The sequence below is a fragment of the Melitaea cinxia genome, chromosome 2 (assembly GCF_905220565.1).
Source record: "Melitaea cinxia chromosome 2, ilMelCinx1.1, whole genome shotgun sequence".
Lineage (NCBI taxonomy): Eukaryota > Metazoa > Arthropoda > Insecta > Lepidoptera > Nymphalidae > Melitaea > Melitaea cinxia.
In genome coordinates, this window is record NC_059395.1 from 10,270,707 (window position 1) to 10,290,740 (window position 20,034).

At 32.7% G+C, this 20,034-nt stretch overlaps 2 protein-coding genes across 2 annotated transcripts; one reads left to right on the plus strand and one right to left on the minus strand.

Annotated features, from left to right (window-relative positions):
• Positions 1-5,005: 5,005 nt before the first annotated feature.
• On the minus strand, positions 5,006-11,528 carry LOC123664516. Its single transcript, XM_045599057.1, has 8 exons — positions 11,487-11,528; positions 10,618-10,738; positions 9,541-10,288; positions 9,040-9,251; positions 7,830-7,939; positions 6,894-7,100; positions 5,432-5,658; positions 5,006-5,358 (listed from the first exon to the last, which is right to left on the minus strand). Exons 1-8 carry the CDS (start codon positions 11,511-11,513, stop codon positions 5,133-5,135), a joined length of 1,878 nt encoding a protein of 625 aa, XP_045455013.1. The 5' UTR covers positions 11,514-11,528; the 3' UTR covers positions 5,006-5,132.
• Positions 11,529-13,410: 1,882 nt separating this feature from the next.
• LOC123664527 (decapping and exoribonuclease protein-like) lies at positions 13,411-15,954 on the plus strand. Its single transcript, XM_045599066.1, has 4 exons — positions 13,411-13,984; positions 14,077-14,338; positions 14,840-14,978; positions 15,613-15,954. Exons 1-4 carry the CDS (start codon positions 13,495-13,497, stop codon positions 15,877-15,879), a joined length of 1,158 nt encoding a protein of 385 aa, XP_045455022.1. The 5' UTR covers positions 13,411-13,494; the 3' UTR covers positions 15,880-15,954.
• The last annotated feature ends 4,080 nt before the right edge of the window (positions 15,955-20,034 follow it).

Here is a 20,034-nt window from a genome sequence, read left to right on the forward strand (position 1 = left end):
GGGATTCAGAGACTGATTTACGGCTCAATCTACGAGCGCGAACAACCTCACCAAAACCCATTGGAACTTTAAATTCTGAACTAATTCCTCCATTGACCATTCAACTGGAACATTTCTAACTAAATCCATGCGAGATACGCTGTAAGACGGAATAGCTGCGGAGAATCCGGCCTCTAAGAGGACAGAAGAGTCAATGAAAGAATTAGCATCAGCTGCTGTCTTAAACTCTACTGACACTCGGTTACGGCAAATCTTTTTTACGCCATCCATTGACTTATTTTGAAATTATTTTTAAAAAGAAAGCGACCAAACTCCATAGGAGAGTGGTGCCAGACCGAGGTTCCGGTTCAGGTTTTGAGACGTGTTACGTGTACAATAAAAGGGGCTCGATCATCAGTGTTGTATTTAAGTTTTTCTTTTCAAATTTTGGTCTTAAGTAATTTAGTTGTACGGAAGAAGCCGGGTTATGTAAGCTATTTGTTTTTTTAGCAGTAGTAAATGAATCTGGTGGTCTGGGTGTTTGTGAGTCCTTGTGGGTCTCCCCACCGTGCCTCGGAGAGCACGTTAAGCCGTCGGTCCCGGTTGTTATCATGTACACCTGATAGCGGTCGTTACTCGTAGTAGGGATATATCCGCCAACCCGCATTGGAGCAGCGTGGTGGATTAAGCTCTGATCCTTCTCCTACATGGGGGAAGAGGCCTTTGCCCAGTAGTGGGATATTACAGGCTGAAGCGTAAATGAATCAAGAGATACCGTATTTGGGCGTTTAAGACGATTATTTGAGTTCTCATTTACACTTAAGGTTAAATGTGTGTTGGAGTAACATAACCTCCGCCGGGGTCCGATTGATCAGTATCCATTTTAAAAACAAAGACTATTTACAGTTACAATATGACGTGCACAATATTTAATAGAACACAAACAACTGACAGGTAACTATACAAAACAACAACAATAACGAAAATACTTAGTTATTACAAGGTTACTATCAAATCCTTGCAACTAGCACTCAGCCTCAAGCGGAAGTCGTCTCACGACTCTACTTCTTACTACATTAGCTATCTGCTAGTGAAAGTCTCGTCAAATTTGGTCTAGATTAGCCGGAACAAACAGACAGACACAAAAATAGTAAAAAGTGTTATTTTGGTATACGTACCGTTTATATATAGGTACATATGTAATTAGTAAAAAGCGGTTCTTTTAATATGACAAACAGACACTCCAATATTATTTATTTGTACCTATAGATGTATGTTACTTCAGAACTTGACTAGCTGGACCGATTTCGATTATTTTTAACCGACTTCCAAAAAAAAGGACGAGATTCTCAATTCGATTGTATTTTTTTTAATGTATGTTACTTTAGATCTTTTGACTGGGTTGACCGATTTCGACAAAAAAATTTTTTTATCGAAAGGTGTCATTTGGTCCCATTTAAATTTAGTTGAGATCTAACAACCACTTTTTGAGTTATATCTAAAAATGCGTTTTATTTGACTATTTTTTTCGTCGACCTACGTTGTATTTTACCGCATAACTTTTGTACCGATTTTGATGATTTTTTATTTAATCAAAAGCTGATGTTTATAATGTTGTCACATTTAAATTTCATCAAGATCTGATTACAACTTTTTGAGTAATCTTTGATAACGCGTATTTACTTGACTATTTTTTCGTCTACATACGTTGTATTACTTGTCGATGTAATTGAAGTCGTTTTTTTTCGTTTGCGAGCAAATACAATTGTTTTTAATTAAAAGGTGTTGCGTTTCATGTGGTCCCATTTAAATTTAATTGAGATCTAACATGTACTTTTCAAGTTGATGATGTCTCTAACAATGCTTATTTTACTTGACTATTTAACTTTTTACTGGGTTTACCGATTTTGATGATTCTTACTATAATCGAAAGCTAGTGCTTGTCATGTAGTCTCATTCAAATTTGATCGATAGCTGATAACTATTTTTTTGAGTAATTTTTGATAACGCGTATACTTAATTGTTTGTATTAAAAAATTAAAAAGTTTGTATTATAAACTACTTCAGTGATATCGACCAAATGATGTTACGTGGCCACACAACAACTATACCTAACTTAGTGAGCTGTATTAGCTAGGGTACCAGTTTATTCTTTATAAGTTATTTTGATTCTTCTTGTTTTAATCGAAAGCGGATGCTTGTCTTGTTGTCCCATTTAAATATTATCGAGATATAATGAGTACTTTTTGTTGACGTGTATTTATGAAACGGCGCGTATTTTGTCACAAAGCGATCTATCTGAATTAGGTAAAACTACTTTAGTGAATATCCATCAAAGGATGTTACGTGACCACATCTACTATAACGTAGTGGCTGTATTAGCTAGTTATACCAGTTTATTCTTTATAAATAATTTTGATGATTCTTATTTTAATCGAAAGCGGATGTTTTTCTTGTGGTCCCATTCAAATTTGATGGAGATCTCATGATTTATTTTTGAGTAATCTTTAATAGCGCGTATTTATTTGACAATCTTTTTAACCGACTTCCAAAAAAGGAGGAGGTTCTCAATTCGACTGTATTTTTTTTTTTTTTTTTTTTTTTTTTTTTTTTTTTTTTTTTTTATGTATGTTACATCAGAACTTTTGACCGGGTAGACCGATTTCGACAAATTTTGTTTTAATCGAAAGGTGGTGTGTGCCAATTGGTCCCATTTAAATTTATTTGAGATCTAACAACTACTTTTCGAGTTATATCTAATAATGCGTTTTTACTTGACGCTTTTTTCGTCGACCTACGTTGTATTATACCGCATAACTTTCTACTGGATGTACCGATTTTGATAATTCTTTTTTCGTTAGAAAGGGGACATCCCTAGTTTAGTACCGTGATAAGGAAACCAGGATCTGATGATGGGATCCCAGAGAAATCGAGGGAAACTCTCGAAAATCCGTAATAACTTTTTACTGGGTGTACCGATTTTGATAATTTTTAATTTAATCGAAAGCTGATGTTTATCATGTGGTCACCTATAAATTTTATCGAGATCTGATAACTACTTTTTGAGTAATCTTTGATAACGCGTAGTTGCTTGACTATTTTTTCGTCGATCTACGTTGTATTACTTGTCGATGTAATTGAAGTCGGTTTTTTTTTCGTTTGCGAGCAAACACAATTATTGTCTACTTATGTTTTATTACTTGTTCATGTAATTGAAGTAGGTTTTTTGTTTGCAAGCAAACACAATTATCAAGAATTTATTTTACCATTTTATTTATTATAAAATTGTATTGTTAAATTTTAGATTAAAAGAAGAAAACGATCATTCTATGATATCCATTACCATCTTTAAACGAAAATAAAAGCAAACGAGTAGAGAATACTGAAAAAGTAAAAAATAAAAGGATATTTCTAATTAAAGGTATATTTTATTAACTTATATTATAAATTCAATAATAATATTTTCATAACCCAACCAGAAAAAAATCACTAATATATTTTATTTAAGATCTAAAATAGAATACCTATATATTTTTTAAATAACTCCCGCAAATTGCGAATATACCATGCACGTAATATAATATAATATAATGTAATATACCCAGCCGCCATTTTGGTAGGTAAAACAAACGCTACATATGTACCTATATGTATAACCTGTATCGGTAGCATCACTAAGTGCTCCCGCACACATACAATTGTAAGTTGGCCGACTAAATCGCAGAGTATACTAATAGGTATAGTGACATGTGCTAGCCCGCACATCTTCTCCAACTAATTAATTGGATACCAATCACATCAGAATCGAAATTCACTTCCGATCGACGTACAATTAAAAAGTTGTCCAACTGTTCGTTAGCACGGTTACCTTATACAAGCTCGCTGACTATCCAACTTAGTTGGTCAGTCGCACGGCAAGATGGAAGACGACTACATGCATGCGCGTGATTTCCCTACGCCCGGATCTTCGTCGACGGGTACGACGTCTGCGTCCCGATCAGTTGTTGCAAACGAAGTAGAAGAACCTTAATTTAAAAAAAATAGTATGTTTTAAAAATAAAAAAGGACATGGCTTTCAAAAGCCCGTGGATATATAATAATTATATTAAAAAAAATCCTTTCTTCAACAGCTAGTCGGAACTAACTTCTAGTCGGAAAGGTGTGTCCTGTTTGATTATTGCTGGCTCAATTAGATATATGAGCTCATCAAAAGACGAAATAGTCAATTTATCTGGATAACATCTGAGTTTAGAATGCAATGTATGATGCTTCCCATATTTTAATCTATTACTTAATATATGTGCACCCAAAATTTTCTCTTTTGTTTTCGTCTTCTTTTTATTATTAGAGCGTTTTTTTCCGTATTTTCACGCACACGCACCGCGCTAGCAACACTGTCACTGATTAAAGCGAATAGTCTGCGGCTAACCAACCAACAAAATAAAGTTGATCAATAAAATTGTAAAAATACGCAATTTAGTTGTTCGGTAGTCGGCCAACTTACAATTGTATGTGTGCGGGTAGCTTTGAATCTTATTACATTATTTCGTTTATTTCTTAGTTTATCAATCTTTCTATCTATACAAATAAATATAATTGGAGTGTCTGTTTGTAATATTAAAATAACCGTATTTACTAAATGCAAATGGATGTATGCACGGAACATATACCAATATTACATTTTTTACAATTTTGTCTGTCTGTTTGTTCCAATTATCTCTGAAAAGGCTGGACCGATTTTGAAGAGACTTTCACTGGCAGATAGCTTATGTAATAAGGAGAAACTTATGCTACTTTTATTTTAGAAATTTATTTATTTTATAACTCAGTGAACTGAATTACCTTTTTTGTTAAATTCCACGCAGACGAAGCTAGTTATTTTATAACATACTAAATCTTGTCACGGATCGCAGTCGACCGCTTACTACTTTAGTACAGTAGTAAGATGTAATATAGAACAAAATTAACTATCTAATTTGTACTAATACTATGACTTTTCCACGTAATCATTTCAATACAATAAGAATTTAGAAATTACAATTTATATTTTATTTAACATACTTTTTGTTATGGATGACGTAAGACTTGTAATGCGACAAGGTTAGCAATTTAAGGGAGTTATATCTAGTCTCAAAACATGTCAAGTCTTAAAATTAATATGTATTATTAAAAAAGAAATCTTTATCTTTTATTTTATTACAATCCTGTAATAGATATTTATGTTGGTCGTCAACTCGACCCCTCTTAAGTAAATAAACTAATATATATTGATAAGGGAAGACAGGAACATTGTGGTGAAAGAAAAACCGTAGTTTCACCCTTTCTATTATTTTCATGTCGACGAAGCAGTAATCAGCTGAGCAGCAACTACCGGGAGTTCTAGAATATAAAACCACAATGATATAAGTATTTTTAAACCTTCATTAATAACAAAATATTAGTGATTTACTACCTAGGGTCATAAGTCACGGGTTTCGCTTTTAGAGTTTTAAATATCATTTGATAGTATTGTCTGTATTTTTTCTTCATTATAAGCACAATTTGTTTTCCTTCAAAAGGAAATGACGCGTGTTTCGTTTGTAGCTCACTGTGCCAATATACAGCTGCCTTTGCCACCTCAACACTCGTGTTATCTATTTCAACTATTTTGGGGTGCCGCATCCATTCATACATTTCTTCCTACAAAGAAAAAAAAATTATAACGTTAATATTTAATTTTCTTATTTTAAAACAATAGTTTATAGCATTATATTGTTGTAAATTTTTGGACAAATATATGTGTATACAGTAGTACACACAGTTTTTTCTTTTTTAAAGCAACTACGCAAACCAGTTAATTTTAAAAGCGCTTTTGTTTATTTGCTCCATTTTTGTGTGTCATAGCTTAGTTATGACTTGTTAACTTTTACCATTAAAATAATAACATACTTTAAATAAACTTTCTAAACAAGATAAAAGTTATTTAAATGACACTAGTAAGTATATACATATAGGTATTGCTGCTAATAAAAAGTTAAGGTAGGTATTGTTTGCCTTTTTTTTAAATAAAAAAATGTGTGAGAGCTTATATTGACTCTACTAGAATAATATCTTGAGCACCAACCTACCATCTTACTCATTAGATATGACTTATCTTGTATCCTAATTGAAGTATAAAGTATCTACAGTATAAGTTCTATTAAAATATTAGCTGCCCGGACAGATTTCGTTCTATCAAAAGTTAATAGTAATTTTTTTTTTTAATTTTTTTTGAATTAAAACCTTCCGTGAGCCTTAAGGAACATAAAAAAATACATTAGCCGAATTGCTCGAGCCAATCTCGATTTATGCGCTTAGCAATAGTCATTTTTATTTATATAGAGAAGATGCGCGCGCGTGCGTGCCTGCGTAGGCGTGTCGTGGGCGTGTCTAATTGACTATTTTAAAATATATATGTGACTGATAACGTTATATATTATTAGTTCATCATTACAGCCTGTACAGTCCACTGCTGGACATAGGTCTCCACAAGTTTACGCGAAAAATAACGTGAACTCATGTGTTTTGCCCATAGTCACCACGCTGGGCAGGCGGGTTGGTGACTGCAGGGCTGGCTTTGTCGCACCGATGACGCTGCCGCCCGTCTTCGGCCTGTGTATTTCAAAGCCAGCAGTTGGATGGTTATCCCGCCACCGGTCGGCTTTTTAAGTTCCAAGGTGGTAGCGGAACCGTGTTATCCCTCAGTCGCCTCTTACGACACCCACGGGAAGAGAGGGGGTGACCATATTTTTTAGTACCGTAGCCACACAGTACATATATATATATATATATATATATATATATATATATATATATATATATATATATAATATTATATTATATATATATTATATTATATATATATTATATTATATATAATATATATTATTAGTTACCTGTAAAAATTTCTTGCATCGAAAGCTATCATAGATGAAACTTATATGGAGTAACCATTTTCCTGTAGCAAGCGCACAAACAATCATACCCGTGAATGTATCATTTGGTAACACTGATATGAAATGGGTTGCTAGCATTTCCATTTTTGTATTTTCAGCTACAACTCCTCCTAATTCATTTACCATAGCCACAATTCTGTCTCGATCCTGCAAAAAGGAATAAATTGGTATACACTTATCTGTTACTAGCTGTGGTTTGACATGCGTAAATTTGAAAAAGAAATTGCTTATAGCCTACCTCGACAAATGGGCTATCTAACAGTGAAATAATTTTTCTAATCGGACCAGTAGTTCCTGAGATTAGCGCGTTCAAACAGACAAACAAACAAACTCCTCAGCTTTATAATATTAGTATAGATTTGATAAAATTTAAAGTTCCTCGTTTTTTTTTTAAATTATATAAAGTGCCTTTATAGAGTGCCATTATAAAGTGCCTTTATACAATGAGATAGTATATAAAATTACCTCCTTAAATTTTGTTTAAAAAAGTTTTTGTTAAGTAAGCTTGTAACAACAAGACAAAGATAAAATATTAAAAATTTAACAAGCTATGCGTAACGATTCCGTTTTAAGCCGAAATGCCTTACTATCATTTTGAAAAAGAGCTAATACTAAATTTTTACAAAAAGCAGGTAAGAGCTACTGCTAAGGAGACTCACTTTCTAGTAAAAAAAACAACATTAAAATCGTCCATGCATTTGAGAGCTACAATGCCACAGACAGACATACAGAGAGACTTTCGCGTTAAACTTATAATACCCCTCTTTTTTCGTCAGGGGGTTTTAACCCCATTATTTCTATTAATTCTTTAGAATAATTAATTTCATTTAATATTCCCTTTTAATTCTTTAGAATACTAAATGATTTAAGCCTTACGTGAATTTGTTCAGAGAGCATGAAGATCTTTTTATCACATGCACATATTAAATTTTGTTTCATCTTCCATGAATCTTCAGAAGTTCCACTTGGTGAAGCATAGTCACTATCTATGAAAAACAGAATTGCACTTAAAACATTATAGTCCTAGCTGACCCAGTTAACTTTGTACCATTTTCTGAAGTAAAACTTCTTTACACACGCTTGACTTGGGGAGTGAGATGGTGAATGCGTGACGACAGCGTCACGAAAAGTGTGAACGGGCGAGGCGAACGGAGCAAGCAAGAGATGCGAGCACACATTTTCTTTCTCTTTTTCTCTCATAGCCAGTAACGTTTCGTATATCTAGGACACAATGCAGGCCTATTGTGCAGAAGTTTTACTTCAGTCATGTGTTCTAAAGCACACTCGTTTTTTTTATTGGTGATAATGTCGATTTTTAAATTTTATTTTAAGCAAACCATTTCCTGACAAAATGGGGCCTTCCATAAAATACGTCATACTTTAAGAGGGGGGGGGGGGGTAAGAGTTTCACGAAGTATGTCATTGTGTGACAAGGCGTGGGAGGGTTCCAAGATGTTGTGCATTTTAAAATTTAGCATATAATATTGTTAGTAATAAAATAATTATATTTAAAAAATAATTTAATTGGAAATAATAGTGTCGAAACTGTTTTTTGTTTTTATGTTTTCATTTAATTAATAAATTTACATGTAAAATTGAAAAACATGTGACCATCTGTGACAATGATAAAAAAAGGGGTCAAAATATCGTGAAATTAGATCGACGTAATTCAAGAATGACTCCTAATAATGATACAAAAGAAAGAATTCCAATTCAGTGCAAACGGCAACGGAAGTTATGCGCGTACATACATTTCAAATTTTATTCTTTAAGAAATGATATAAGGCATACGGTATAAAAAATAAAACAAAAGGAATCCTGAAGGATGCACTACAGCGCTTTTAGATGTAGCAAAATATAGATGTGAAATAGCAAGCATCTATTTATGTGTTAGAGTTTTATTGTTTGAATTAATAATAAATTTATTAATTGATTGGAACATTTCAATTTATAAAAATCACAGTAATCTTTCTTAAGGAGTCAACTCCAATAATGTGACTGAGCTGACACACACACACACTTTATATATATGTATATAGAATAATTATATGTATATTATTACTATATTAATAGAATATTTTATTACCTGATACTTCTTCTGGAATACAAGCTTGAATTTGACTGGTTATTGTTTGAGTTTTGGAATTTATGGGGCTGTAGTTGGATACCTTTTTTTTAAGCTTGTAATTTTGTATGTATTTACGAAATGGTAAATACACTGCTGTCTTAGCTTTACCATTTTCAATCAATTTCCGGAAGCTCACTTTTTTTGGAGTACTTTGTTTACTACTAAATGACCTTTAAAATGGGAAATTTTATGTATATAATAAAATAAATTAGTTTTTTCCTATATATTTTGGTATGTTCTGCTAACATTACTATATTTATTTATAAAAAATTCCATTATAAGATAGTAGACAAAACAAGTCTTTAAAATGAATAACAAGAAGGGTTAATTTATAAAAGAAATGAAATCCCACGAAATATAATAAATAACAGTATAAATATTTACTTAAGCAGAAAGTTAGTGCATTCCCATAAAGCGCTGATGTAGGTCCCAGGCATGCCAAAATTCTGTACCACTCACTCATTTCCCAATTTGGAAAAGAAATTTTTTATAGGACTAGACGTAGATGTTGGTTTTTGTTCAACTTTTTGACACTCTATCTCCTGGTAGATATCTTCAATGGACCAACCTATTTGCCGCCTGACAGCTTTAGGTTTACTCGTTTTCACAATCATTGGAGCAAAGTCCACACAGTCTGTTCCCTCATCACTCATCATGTCGTCAGCTTTAAAATGGAACACCTTCAGATGCTCCAAATAGTCAAACTTATCAGAGAACATTTCGTGACAGACAGGACAAACAAAATGATGTAGTTTAACATTATTTGTGCAAATATTTAAATGATTTACATAATCCCCATATCTATCATACTTTTTGTCGCAGAGAACGCATGAAACATTAATACATTCTGGAATGCTTGTGACAGGTGACATAGATTTTGGAGTTTTTGTTTGGGTGATGTCTGCTGCTACTAATGTTTCATTGCTACTTGATTTTTGTAGCTGGTTGTGCTCGATTGTGCAGGTGACGTGGCAAGTGTGTGCTCCATAGTTGCTGTAGGACTGACTGCAGTATACACACTTAATGGAGTCTATGTCACTATCAGTTTCATCACTAGTTTCGTAGCAAGGACTTAGCTGCTTATCTGCTTGCTCTGCTTTTACTAAATTATCATTATTTTCTTCTTTAATGTATTCAGTGTGCATATGAAATTCCTGATCACATAAGTCGTTATAATCAGAAGTAGCTGGCTTATCAATTTGTATATCTGTCAATTTAAATTTCAAATAATACAAAAAAATTTTAACTATATAAATAATAATAACAACTATTATGAATGAATACAAACATTTAAGTAAAATATAATCAGGTATATAGATAATCTCAAATTATTATGACACTTGTATAGTCATAGCACTTGATGGTTTCATATTGACTCAATGCCAGAGTCATGATATTATTTTATGGTGGTGATATTAAATTACATGGACCATAAATTAAAAGGTAAATATTGTAATGTGAGATGTAGTCAACCATATTCTATATATATGTATATGTTTACTTTTGTGTGATTAATATACATAGTATTATTATTACCAGGAAATTTTCGCATCAGAATGTCAATTCTTTCACACTGAAGTTTGAATAAGTATGCTGTGCTTAAATTTTCAATGCATGATGTACACACACGGTCAGACAATCCATCACCTTCATGAATCTAAAAGAACAATGATAATATTAGCTTTTAGGCTTTCACAATCATTACTAATACTTTTATTTAAAACGAGACTAATAGCGATAATCATCTGGATAACAATCAATCGTCCCTTAACGTCTATATGACACTCGTGGTAATTTCCATGTAAAAGTATGAATAATGAGTGTTAAATTTTTTTAATTTAAATAGCTGGATCACATCATCATCATCACTTCAGCCTTTTGCAGTCCACTGCTGGACATAGGCCTCCACAAGTTCGCATCAAAAAATGGCGTGAACTAGTGTGTTTTGCCCATAGTCACCACACTGGGCAGGCGAGTTGGTGACCGCAGGGCTGACTTTGTCGCACCCAAGATGCTGCCGACCGTCTTCGGCCTATGTATTTCAAAGCCAGCAGTTTGATGGTTATCCCGCCATCAGTCAGCTTTTTATATTCCAAGGTGGTAGTGAAACTGTGTTATCCAGTAGTCGCCTCTTACGACACCTACAGGAAGGTGAGGGTGGTTAAATTCTTTACTGTCGTAACCATTTCATATAGCGGGATACTTTAGTTAATATTTAAGATGATGATTTGTAATAAGTCATTAATATAAAAGAAAAACATTTACTATATGAATCTATGAACGTTGTTCTATGACGAGATACTGAGTACAAACATAAACAACCATCAAAATATTCGAACGGCCTTAATGCTGTAAACATTGATATATGAATTAAAAATACTGTATAAAAGTAATGTATACGTTACCTGAACATTAGCAAACGACATAACCATTTCCGATAATCGTATCGTATCATCTTTTTCGAATATGGAACAAAAATCTCCGATTTTTAAACATAGCCTGCATTTATGGAATCGATTGGTTATTTCCATTTTCACTTTTTACCGTCACTACAAGCATCACTCATTACGCTTATTTATAAATCAAGCAGTACCTTTGAAGTTGTTACAAGATGCAAAACTCTAGTGTAAAACTTGTTTTTCTAGATTTTGAATTTTGTAGTGTAACGAACGAATTGACGTTTGGCATAGGGGCAACAATTTTTTTTTTAATTTATGAGAGCTGGATATACAAGTCTTTCGCTCTACACTGTACAAATACAAATCAAAAATCAAATAGGAGCAACTAAAAACTTTTTGGGTTGTCATTATCAGTCTCAATCACGGTCTTATTACACAGGTAACACTAAGCCCAATTTCAATGGTGAGCGTGACCAGATTTAGTAGATTTCTACGTTTTTGGTAGATTTCGAGGTACCGGTAACAGCATAGAGCAATACGGAGGGGAGAAGCCATGTACAGGCGTTCCCGCGTTTAAAATTAGTTGCAGCCGCACTGATCACTAGATTAAATCTGGTTGCGCGATTGAATCAACATCCTTCAAAAATGCCGAATTATTTTGTTTTTTTGGTTCAAAAAGAGATCTGCCACGTCATATTTACTAAAAGATGTCATATCATCATTTCTATCTATTGCAGTCCACTGCTGGACATATAGGCCTCCACAAGTTCGGGCCAAAAATGGCGTGAACTCATGTGTGTTGCCCATAGTCACCACGCTGGGCAGGTGGGTTGGTGACCGCAGGGCTAGCTTTGTCGCACCGAAGACGCTGCTGCTGCCCGTCTTCGGCCTGTGTATTTTAAAGCCAGCAGTTGGATGGTTATTTCGCCATCGGTCGGCTTTTTAAGTTCCAAGGTGATAATGAAACTGTGTTATTCATTAGCCGCCTCTTACGACACCCACGAGAAGAGAGGAGGTGCCTATGTTCTGTACTGCCGTAACCACACAGCCTTGATCAGCCAGCCAGACCTATAATATATAAAACCGTGACAAAAATTTGAACCTGTACAACATTAAGAAATAATGACCAAACATTTAAGAAAACTATAAACACTGTAATTTTTATATAATTCATTTTCTGTATACGCCGCTAACCTTTGGAATAATCTCCCAAAATTCATCCAAGAAAGCTCATCGCTGTCCAGTTTTAAAAACAATCTTAAGAACTATCTGTTTTCCAAAATCAGTACAGATGTATGAGATGTATATATGTATTATATTTATGTTTTATGTATATATGTATGTAGATGTATGTATGTATGTATGTAGATGTATCTGTGTATAAGTTTATGTATGTGTGGTGTATGTATTTTATATGTTTTTTTAATATTATAATTCTATTCCTGCATTACTTTATCTGGAAGAGATCTCTTTTAGAGATAAGTTCGCCCTTACCAACTTCCTATATTGTTATGACTATTGTAAAATTTACTTAGTGCAGTAAAGAATATATTATCTGAGTTTTTAGGTTCTGTGTTGTTGTATGTTTATTCTCTATTCTATATTGTTTAAGACTTTTACTGATATTAAGACTTGCATCCGAGGCCGTAAAATTTGCTTAAATTGACATTGACGACTTCACTAAAAAAACTATTGTCATGTCGTCATGATGTCAATGTGTCATTATATTGATTATGTCGTGTCGGTGTAATCAATTAGTTTTGTTGTGTAACTATAAGATAAATAAATTAACTATTTAAAGATAGTTTTATTACCTTACACATAAGAATAACAAATAGCAAATAAATTAATCTTTTTTAGATACATAATTTGCTGGCAACTATATTTGAAAAAAAAACTTAATTTAATTAAAAGTTATGAATATCGTCTGATAGTTAAAAATAAACTGTCTGTTTCATCAGTATCTTATAACAATTACTCATTAATCGTTTTCTTACTTAAATAAGTGATAACAATGTCGCAACCTGAGCTTCATGTTCAAGAATCAATTTACTTGAAGCCATTTCCAAAATATGGTAAACCGAAAATTATAGGATATATTGGAATCGAAAATGTTAAATATGCACAAAGAATTTATGAGGGAAAAGTAAATTTTGATTTAAATTTAAACCTAGACAAAGCTAAAAGAAAGCCTCCAGACCTTGATGTAAAACTAACAGAATTATTAAAATTTTTAGTAGAACACAGAGTTAGACTAAATTTTTCTTTACATAGTAAATTAGATGACGCTCGGTTCTTTTGCTATCGAGGCCTATTGACATGTATTGCCTGTACTCCATATGAGAATAAAGACCCTTGGAAAATTGTTGCTATATTATTTCAAGGCAATATATACCTGTGCGCTAGGGACACTGCAGAAAAAATATCCCAGAAAATGTGTATGTCAGAAAGAGATAAACAATTCACCTCTTGGGGTTACAAGTTTGAACAATATATGCTGTCTGGTATGAAAAAAATGTTTTGCTATACTTCTCATAATATCACATAATAATAAAATAATCAACTATTCTCATATACACTTTTGTTGAATATATAGATAAACCGGATGGTCAACCAAATCCGAATTTGCCAGTCGACGAGACTGAGGAATTTTCTTTAGTATTTGCAACAAATTTAAACAGACATAAAATTATCTATGGTGCTGAGATGGATGGAATAAGATGTGACAAAATGCCCGTCTCACCTGTTCCACAATCAAATAATCCTGAAGCTATTATACAATATTTGTCTTCTAAGGAATTTATTGAACTCAAAACAAACAGGCACATCGAATTTTCAAGACAGGAGAAAAATTTTAAGTTTGTGTTTTTTGTCTAAAAAGTATATAATATTTTAAAGAGATTGTAATATATAGTTATAATATGAGTATTGTTTTTTTTTAATATATTGTTTTTATTATTTTATATACAATTTTAGTAGGTATTTATTTTAAACTAGGTCAGCAAAATAGCATATGGCTGTTGATGATAATCTGATGTACCTGATGACCGTAGCTTTCAGATGCCTGCAACACCAGAAGCAATGCAAGTGCATTGCCAACCCTACTCTCATTCCTCCCCAGGAGCTCTGGTCACCTCACTCACCACAGGGACACCACACTTCTTGAAAGCAGTATTATTTAGCTAAGATGTTCTGTAAGATCAAGGTACTTCTCCAGTCGGGGTGCTCTAGATTTTGAGCTGGATATTTCCTGTTGTGCCATAAAAAATACCATAAATAAAAAGTTGATTAATTACAGTAGGTATATAATGATAGTTTTTTTAAATTGCAATATTTTCTTACAAATATTTATGTTTTAGGCGATTTAAGACCAAAAAGTGGTGGTGTCAGTCATTTCTTGTTGGAGTTGATAAAATACTTTGTGGATGTAGAAATGATAATGGTATTGTTGAGGAATTGAAATTATACAAAATCAGTGATTTGCCCAGAATATCAAAGGTAATTAAAACTATTCAAGACTGTTATTTAATTGATTTTGCAGACCAATGTACTTACTTTATAATAGTTTTAGGTTTATATTAATCTTGTAGAGATGTAATTAAAATAAATATAACTGCTGTGTGGTTAGCCCATTAAGAATATAGCCACCCCCTCTTTTCCCGTAGGTGTCGTAAGAGGCGACTAAGGGATAACACATTTCCACTACCACCTTAGAAGCCAACGTCCATACCACGTTGAATACACCGGTTCTCGTCCGATTACCGAAGTTAATTACCACCTTGGAACTTGCCGAAAAGCCGACAGATGGCGGAATAACCATCTAACTGCTGGCTTTGAAATACACAGCCCGAAGACAGGCAGCAGCGTCTTCGTTAGGACAAAGCCAGCCCTGCGGTCACCAACCCGCCTGCCCAGCGTGGTGACTATGGGCAAAACACATGAGTTCACTCCATTTTGGCGCGAACTTGTGGAGGCCTATGTTCAGCAGTGGACTGTATTAGGCTGAAGTGATGATGATGAGAGATGTAATTTGATTTATGTCTTATTAACAGTCATCATTTAAGCAACAAGCTTTAATCAATTTAGTTATTATTTCCAAGTTTCATAAAAAATACTATATTTTTGCTTTCAGAGGCTGTGGGATCCAAATGTTTGTTTCAACTTTTTAGATACATTTTTGACTTATGTTAAAAGATGTTTTGCTCGAAAAATTAAACAAAAATATGGAGAGGAGTTTATAAACAAACTGCAAGAAATACCGCTAATAAGCTTACTTTTCGAGTGGTATCCGAAATCGACAGTCCATGTGTCAGATGATTATTCTCACGAAGATGATCCCATATTACATGATTGGTTTTTGACTAGTTTTGGAAAAATAAGTGATGTACAAAATAGGTGATATTAATAATGTTGATTAATCTGTTCATATTGTTTAATAAATGATCTGGTATTTTATTATATGCTTATATACGTTTATTGGAGTTTAGAAACTTAAAGCCTATTGTATAAAAAATGTGACCTGAGTATGACGTTTTACCGCGTACCATCTCCTCCGAGAAAGACATAAATATAAACCTAAGGATCATAAAATCATTCCTTTCTTAAATAAATAATATGTTGCTCCAATGCCATCTATCAAAAATCGAGAAAAAGTCGTCAATAGACTAAAATAAGACTAAATTAATAACGTCGAAAGACTAATAAATTGTTTTCTAATAGCGATGGATGGCGCTAGTTTATTTACCATTTTGATATTATATTTTAATCTTTTTCTTATTTACTGATTTTTTTTTCAACTACAATAAAATATAGCCTATGTCACTCCTGAATAGTGTAGCTTTCTGTTAGTGAAAGACTTTTTATGATCGGATCAGTATTTGCGAAGATTACCCCCTACATAAAAACAAAGTTATAAACTTTACCTCTTTATAATATTAGTATAGATCTACATTATATATCGACTTAAACACATGACTATAAAAAAACGTGCCTTTGTGCGCACACGTTAATCTATACTAATATAAATAGCTCATTTATTGAGGAGAAAGGCGGCTATATATCATCACGCTAAACCCAATAGGAGCGGAGCACCAATGAAGAATGTTTCAAAATCGGGGGTTCTTTTTTCCCTTTGAGAGCTTCCGCTGCGTGCGCTGCGAAACAGTTAAAGTTTCGCAAAAATCATGTATGACGGAACTGTTCCCCTTTAAAAGTTCTAAAAAAAGTCCGCGATAGCATATATCTATCTTCAAAGGTTGGCTCACTATAACCTTTTTTATACTAACAAAATTTGTTCTAAAATATTGCATTATTTGCAAAGGTGTTTTTATAAACATGATATTAACCCTTTTCTAAATAAATACGTTATTCATCACAAGTATTTAATTTAAACTAATATTATAATGCTGAAGAGTTTTTTGTTTGTTGGTTGGTTGTTTGAACGCGTTAAAGAGATGATAATAGGGTGATGTTATAACATCACGTTTCGACCAATAGGAGCGAAGAATCAGTGGAAAATGTTGCAAAAACAGGAAAAATTATTCATATTTGAAGGCTTCCGTGGCATGCGCTGCGTGAACGGTTCAAGTTACCCAAAAATATGTATGAAAGAATTATTCCTCTTTAAATGATCTAAAAATTTGTCCGCGAAAGTATATCTATCTTTTAAGATTGACTCACTATAACCTTTTTATGATAATCAAATTTGGTCGAAATAAATGCATTAATGCCAATTATTTGCCAAACAATTTTATCAACATATTATTAACCCTTATCCAAATAAATGTATTGTTGATTAAGAGTATTTAATTGTAAACAAAATTGTCCTTGACATCACTTAATTTCAATTAACATCTTTGAAGGTAATACAATTTTAAAATCACTTCGCAACAAAATTAACACGCGCACATGATGCGCAAGACAAGACGCTGCGCTGGCCGGCGGGCGAGAGGGAGGCAGGAGATATAGTTACCTACACATCTATTGATAATGTAATGGATCAAGAAGATGTGGTCCATTACCCACAGGAGTTTCTTAATTCTTTAAACCCTTCCTCCATATTCCCTCAAATTAAAACTAGGTGCCCCAATAATTTTACTTAGAAATCTTAAACCAAGGACCCGACGGTAAGTCAAATTTCTGCGAAACCACGTGATCGTAGCAATAGTTTTGAAAGGTAGAGCAGTTGGTCAAATAGTGCTTAAACCTTGCATCCCAATGATTCCAAATGATTTACCTTTTAATTTTAAAAGAATCCAATTTCCCGTTAAGTTATCTTTTGCCGTAACAATTAATAAATCATAGGGGTAAACATTTATATATGTAGAAATCGATTTACGTCAAGACTGCTTCTTACCCGGCCACATAATTATATGTCGCGTTGTCAAGATTGGGTTGCGGAGAAAATCAGTATGTTCTTCTGCCACAAGAAAATAAAACTATAAATATCATTTACGTAGAAGTGCTTTAAAATATATTCTTTAAAAAACCTCTTAATTGCGATCATAATAACAGAAATTTACGCGGACGAAGTCGCTTGCAACAGCTAGTAAGGTATAAAGTGTAAAGTATACCTACTAAAAATGTTATAATGGAAAACTAAAATATTTTTAGATAAGAAGATTTATTTTGGCTCTTGAAAAATGAAAATACGACTTCGAGATGGTGTCTCAGTGTAATACTTTAAACTAAATTTTTAACAAATTAAAATTCTTTAATTTAATTTGTGCAAGGAGATACGCAATAATATAAAATAAATGTTTAACTTCTATCGTACCATTTATTATCACTGTTCAGCAAGTGGTGTTAACATCCATAACACTAATCAACAACATGGATATTTTTACTTAAAATTTATATTTAAAAACCTTATTCAATATCGTACATTTATAAAAATATTAAGAAATAAAAACAATAATATTAACGGAACAACATAATTGTAATAATAATAATAATAAACAATGTCATGTTTTATACGTCTACAAAAATTAACGTTATATGTACACAACAATAATTATAAGTAACAAATGTCCATCATATGACTGATTACAGTTTCGTAATACAATAAAGTGTGATATGATTTTTACAATTAAAATATTTTTCTTTGCAGTTGTCTAGCATTTTTAATTGAAGGAGTGTTGAAACCAAATTATAACGTACGTATTTATATTACTTTTACATTAAAATACGTTTTATTAAGTATCACAAACAATGTTTGTTAAAAAGGATCAATTTAATTTGATCAATGCTTTTTATATATATAAAACTAGGTCTGCCAACAAGCGTACGGCTCACCTGATGGTAAACGATTACCGTAGCTTATAGACGCCTGCAACACCAGAAGCATCGCAAGAGCGTTGCCGACCCTATCGACCCCAATGTACCTGATTTACTGATCGGGTACACTCGTTTAAACGGGTATTGTTTTTATAAATAAATGAAATAGATTTTTTTAACATAATAGATTACTTTATGCATTATAATTTAGTCATTCAAAAAATTGATAAATGCCAAGTAAATTTCTTTTATCTTAAAAATATTTTGCGTCGAAATTTTACATAGAGGTTGTGCATTAATCACGTGAGGCTCGAAGGACGAGGGGGGGGGGAGGTTCGGAAAAACATCACGAAATATCACAAGAAGGGAGGAGGTTATATTGAGATATCACGTGTAATTTTTTTCGTTAAGCGCGTGATTTCTAAAGCAAAAAAACAACCAAACAACCTTGACGACTGTCTAGAAATTTGTATCACAACGATTAATTTTTATTTTAATTTAATCAGATACTTATAATTCTTAGAATAATGTATTTAAATACAATATTCTAAGAATTAAAATTTACTTTGCACAAAAAAATACACGTGATTTCTTGGTTTGAAGGGGCCCGGGGGGGGGGGGGTTACAGCCTCACCAAGGGGGTCCAAAAAGTGCAATTTGTATATTAATAACATCACACGTGAAACATTAATTTTACACAAATATTTCTAATACCTAACACATTACATCGTAAGTGCTAGACAAAAAATTATGATACCTAAGTACTCTTATTATATATATATAACAAGGAGCCAGAATTAGACGTATGATGGATGTTACATTAAAGACAATCTTAAATAACTAAATGTTATATAAAGTAATATTAATCTATATACAAAAATCTCTTCAAAGATCTTATTAAAGACATGAATATTTTCGTGAGTCACGGTGACACCCTCACTCACGTCAATCGAATTGTTTATAATTCGATGTCTTCAATGAAATCTCAATGAGGCTTACTCGCTAATAACACGTGAAACTTGACAGCGTACACTTAGAGTAATAAGGTACAAGACGTCTGGTATGTTATACCAAATTGGAATATGCCGTTGTTCGTAATTCAATGTCTATTATTCGAGACAATTTTCAGTGATAATTAATAGCTTCACTTTCAAAATATTTATAAACTTTAACAGTCTTCGGTTTCACTTACATAATTGTATATCCCTGTCAAATCATTGTGTCATTTGTACTAGCGTTTAACAATTCAACTACTAAGCCTGTTGTATATTATTTTTCG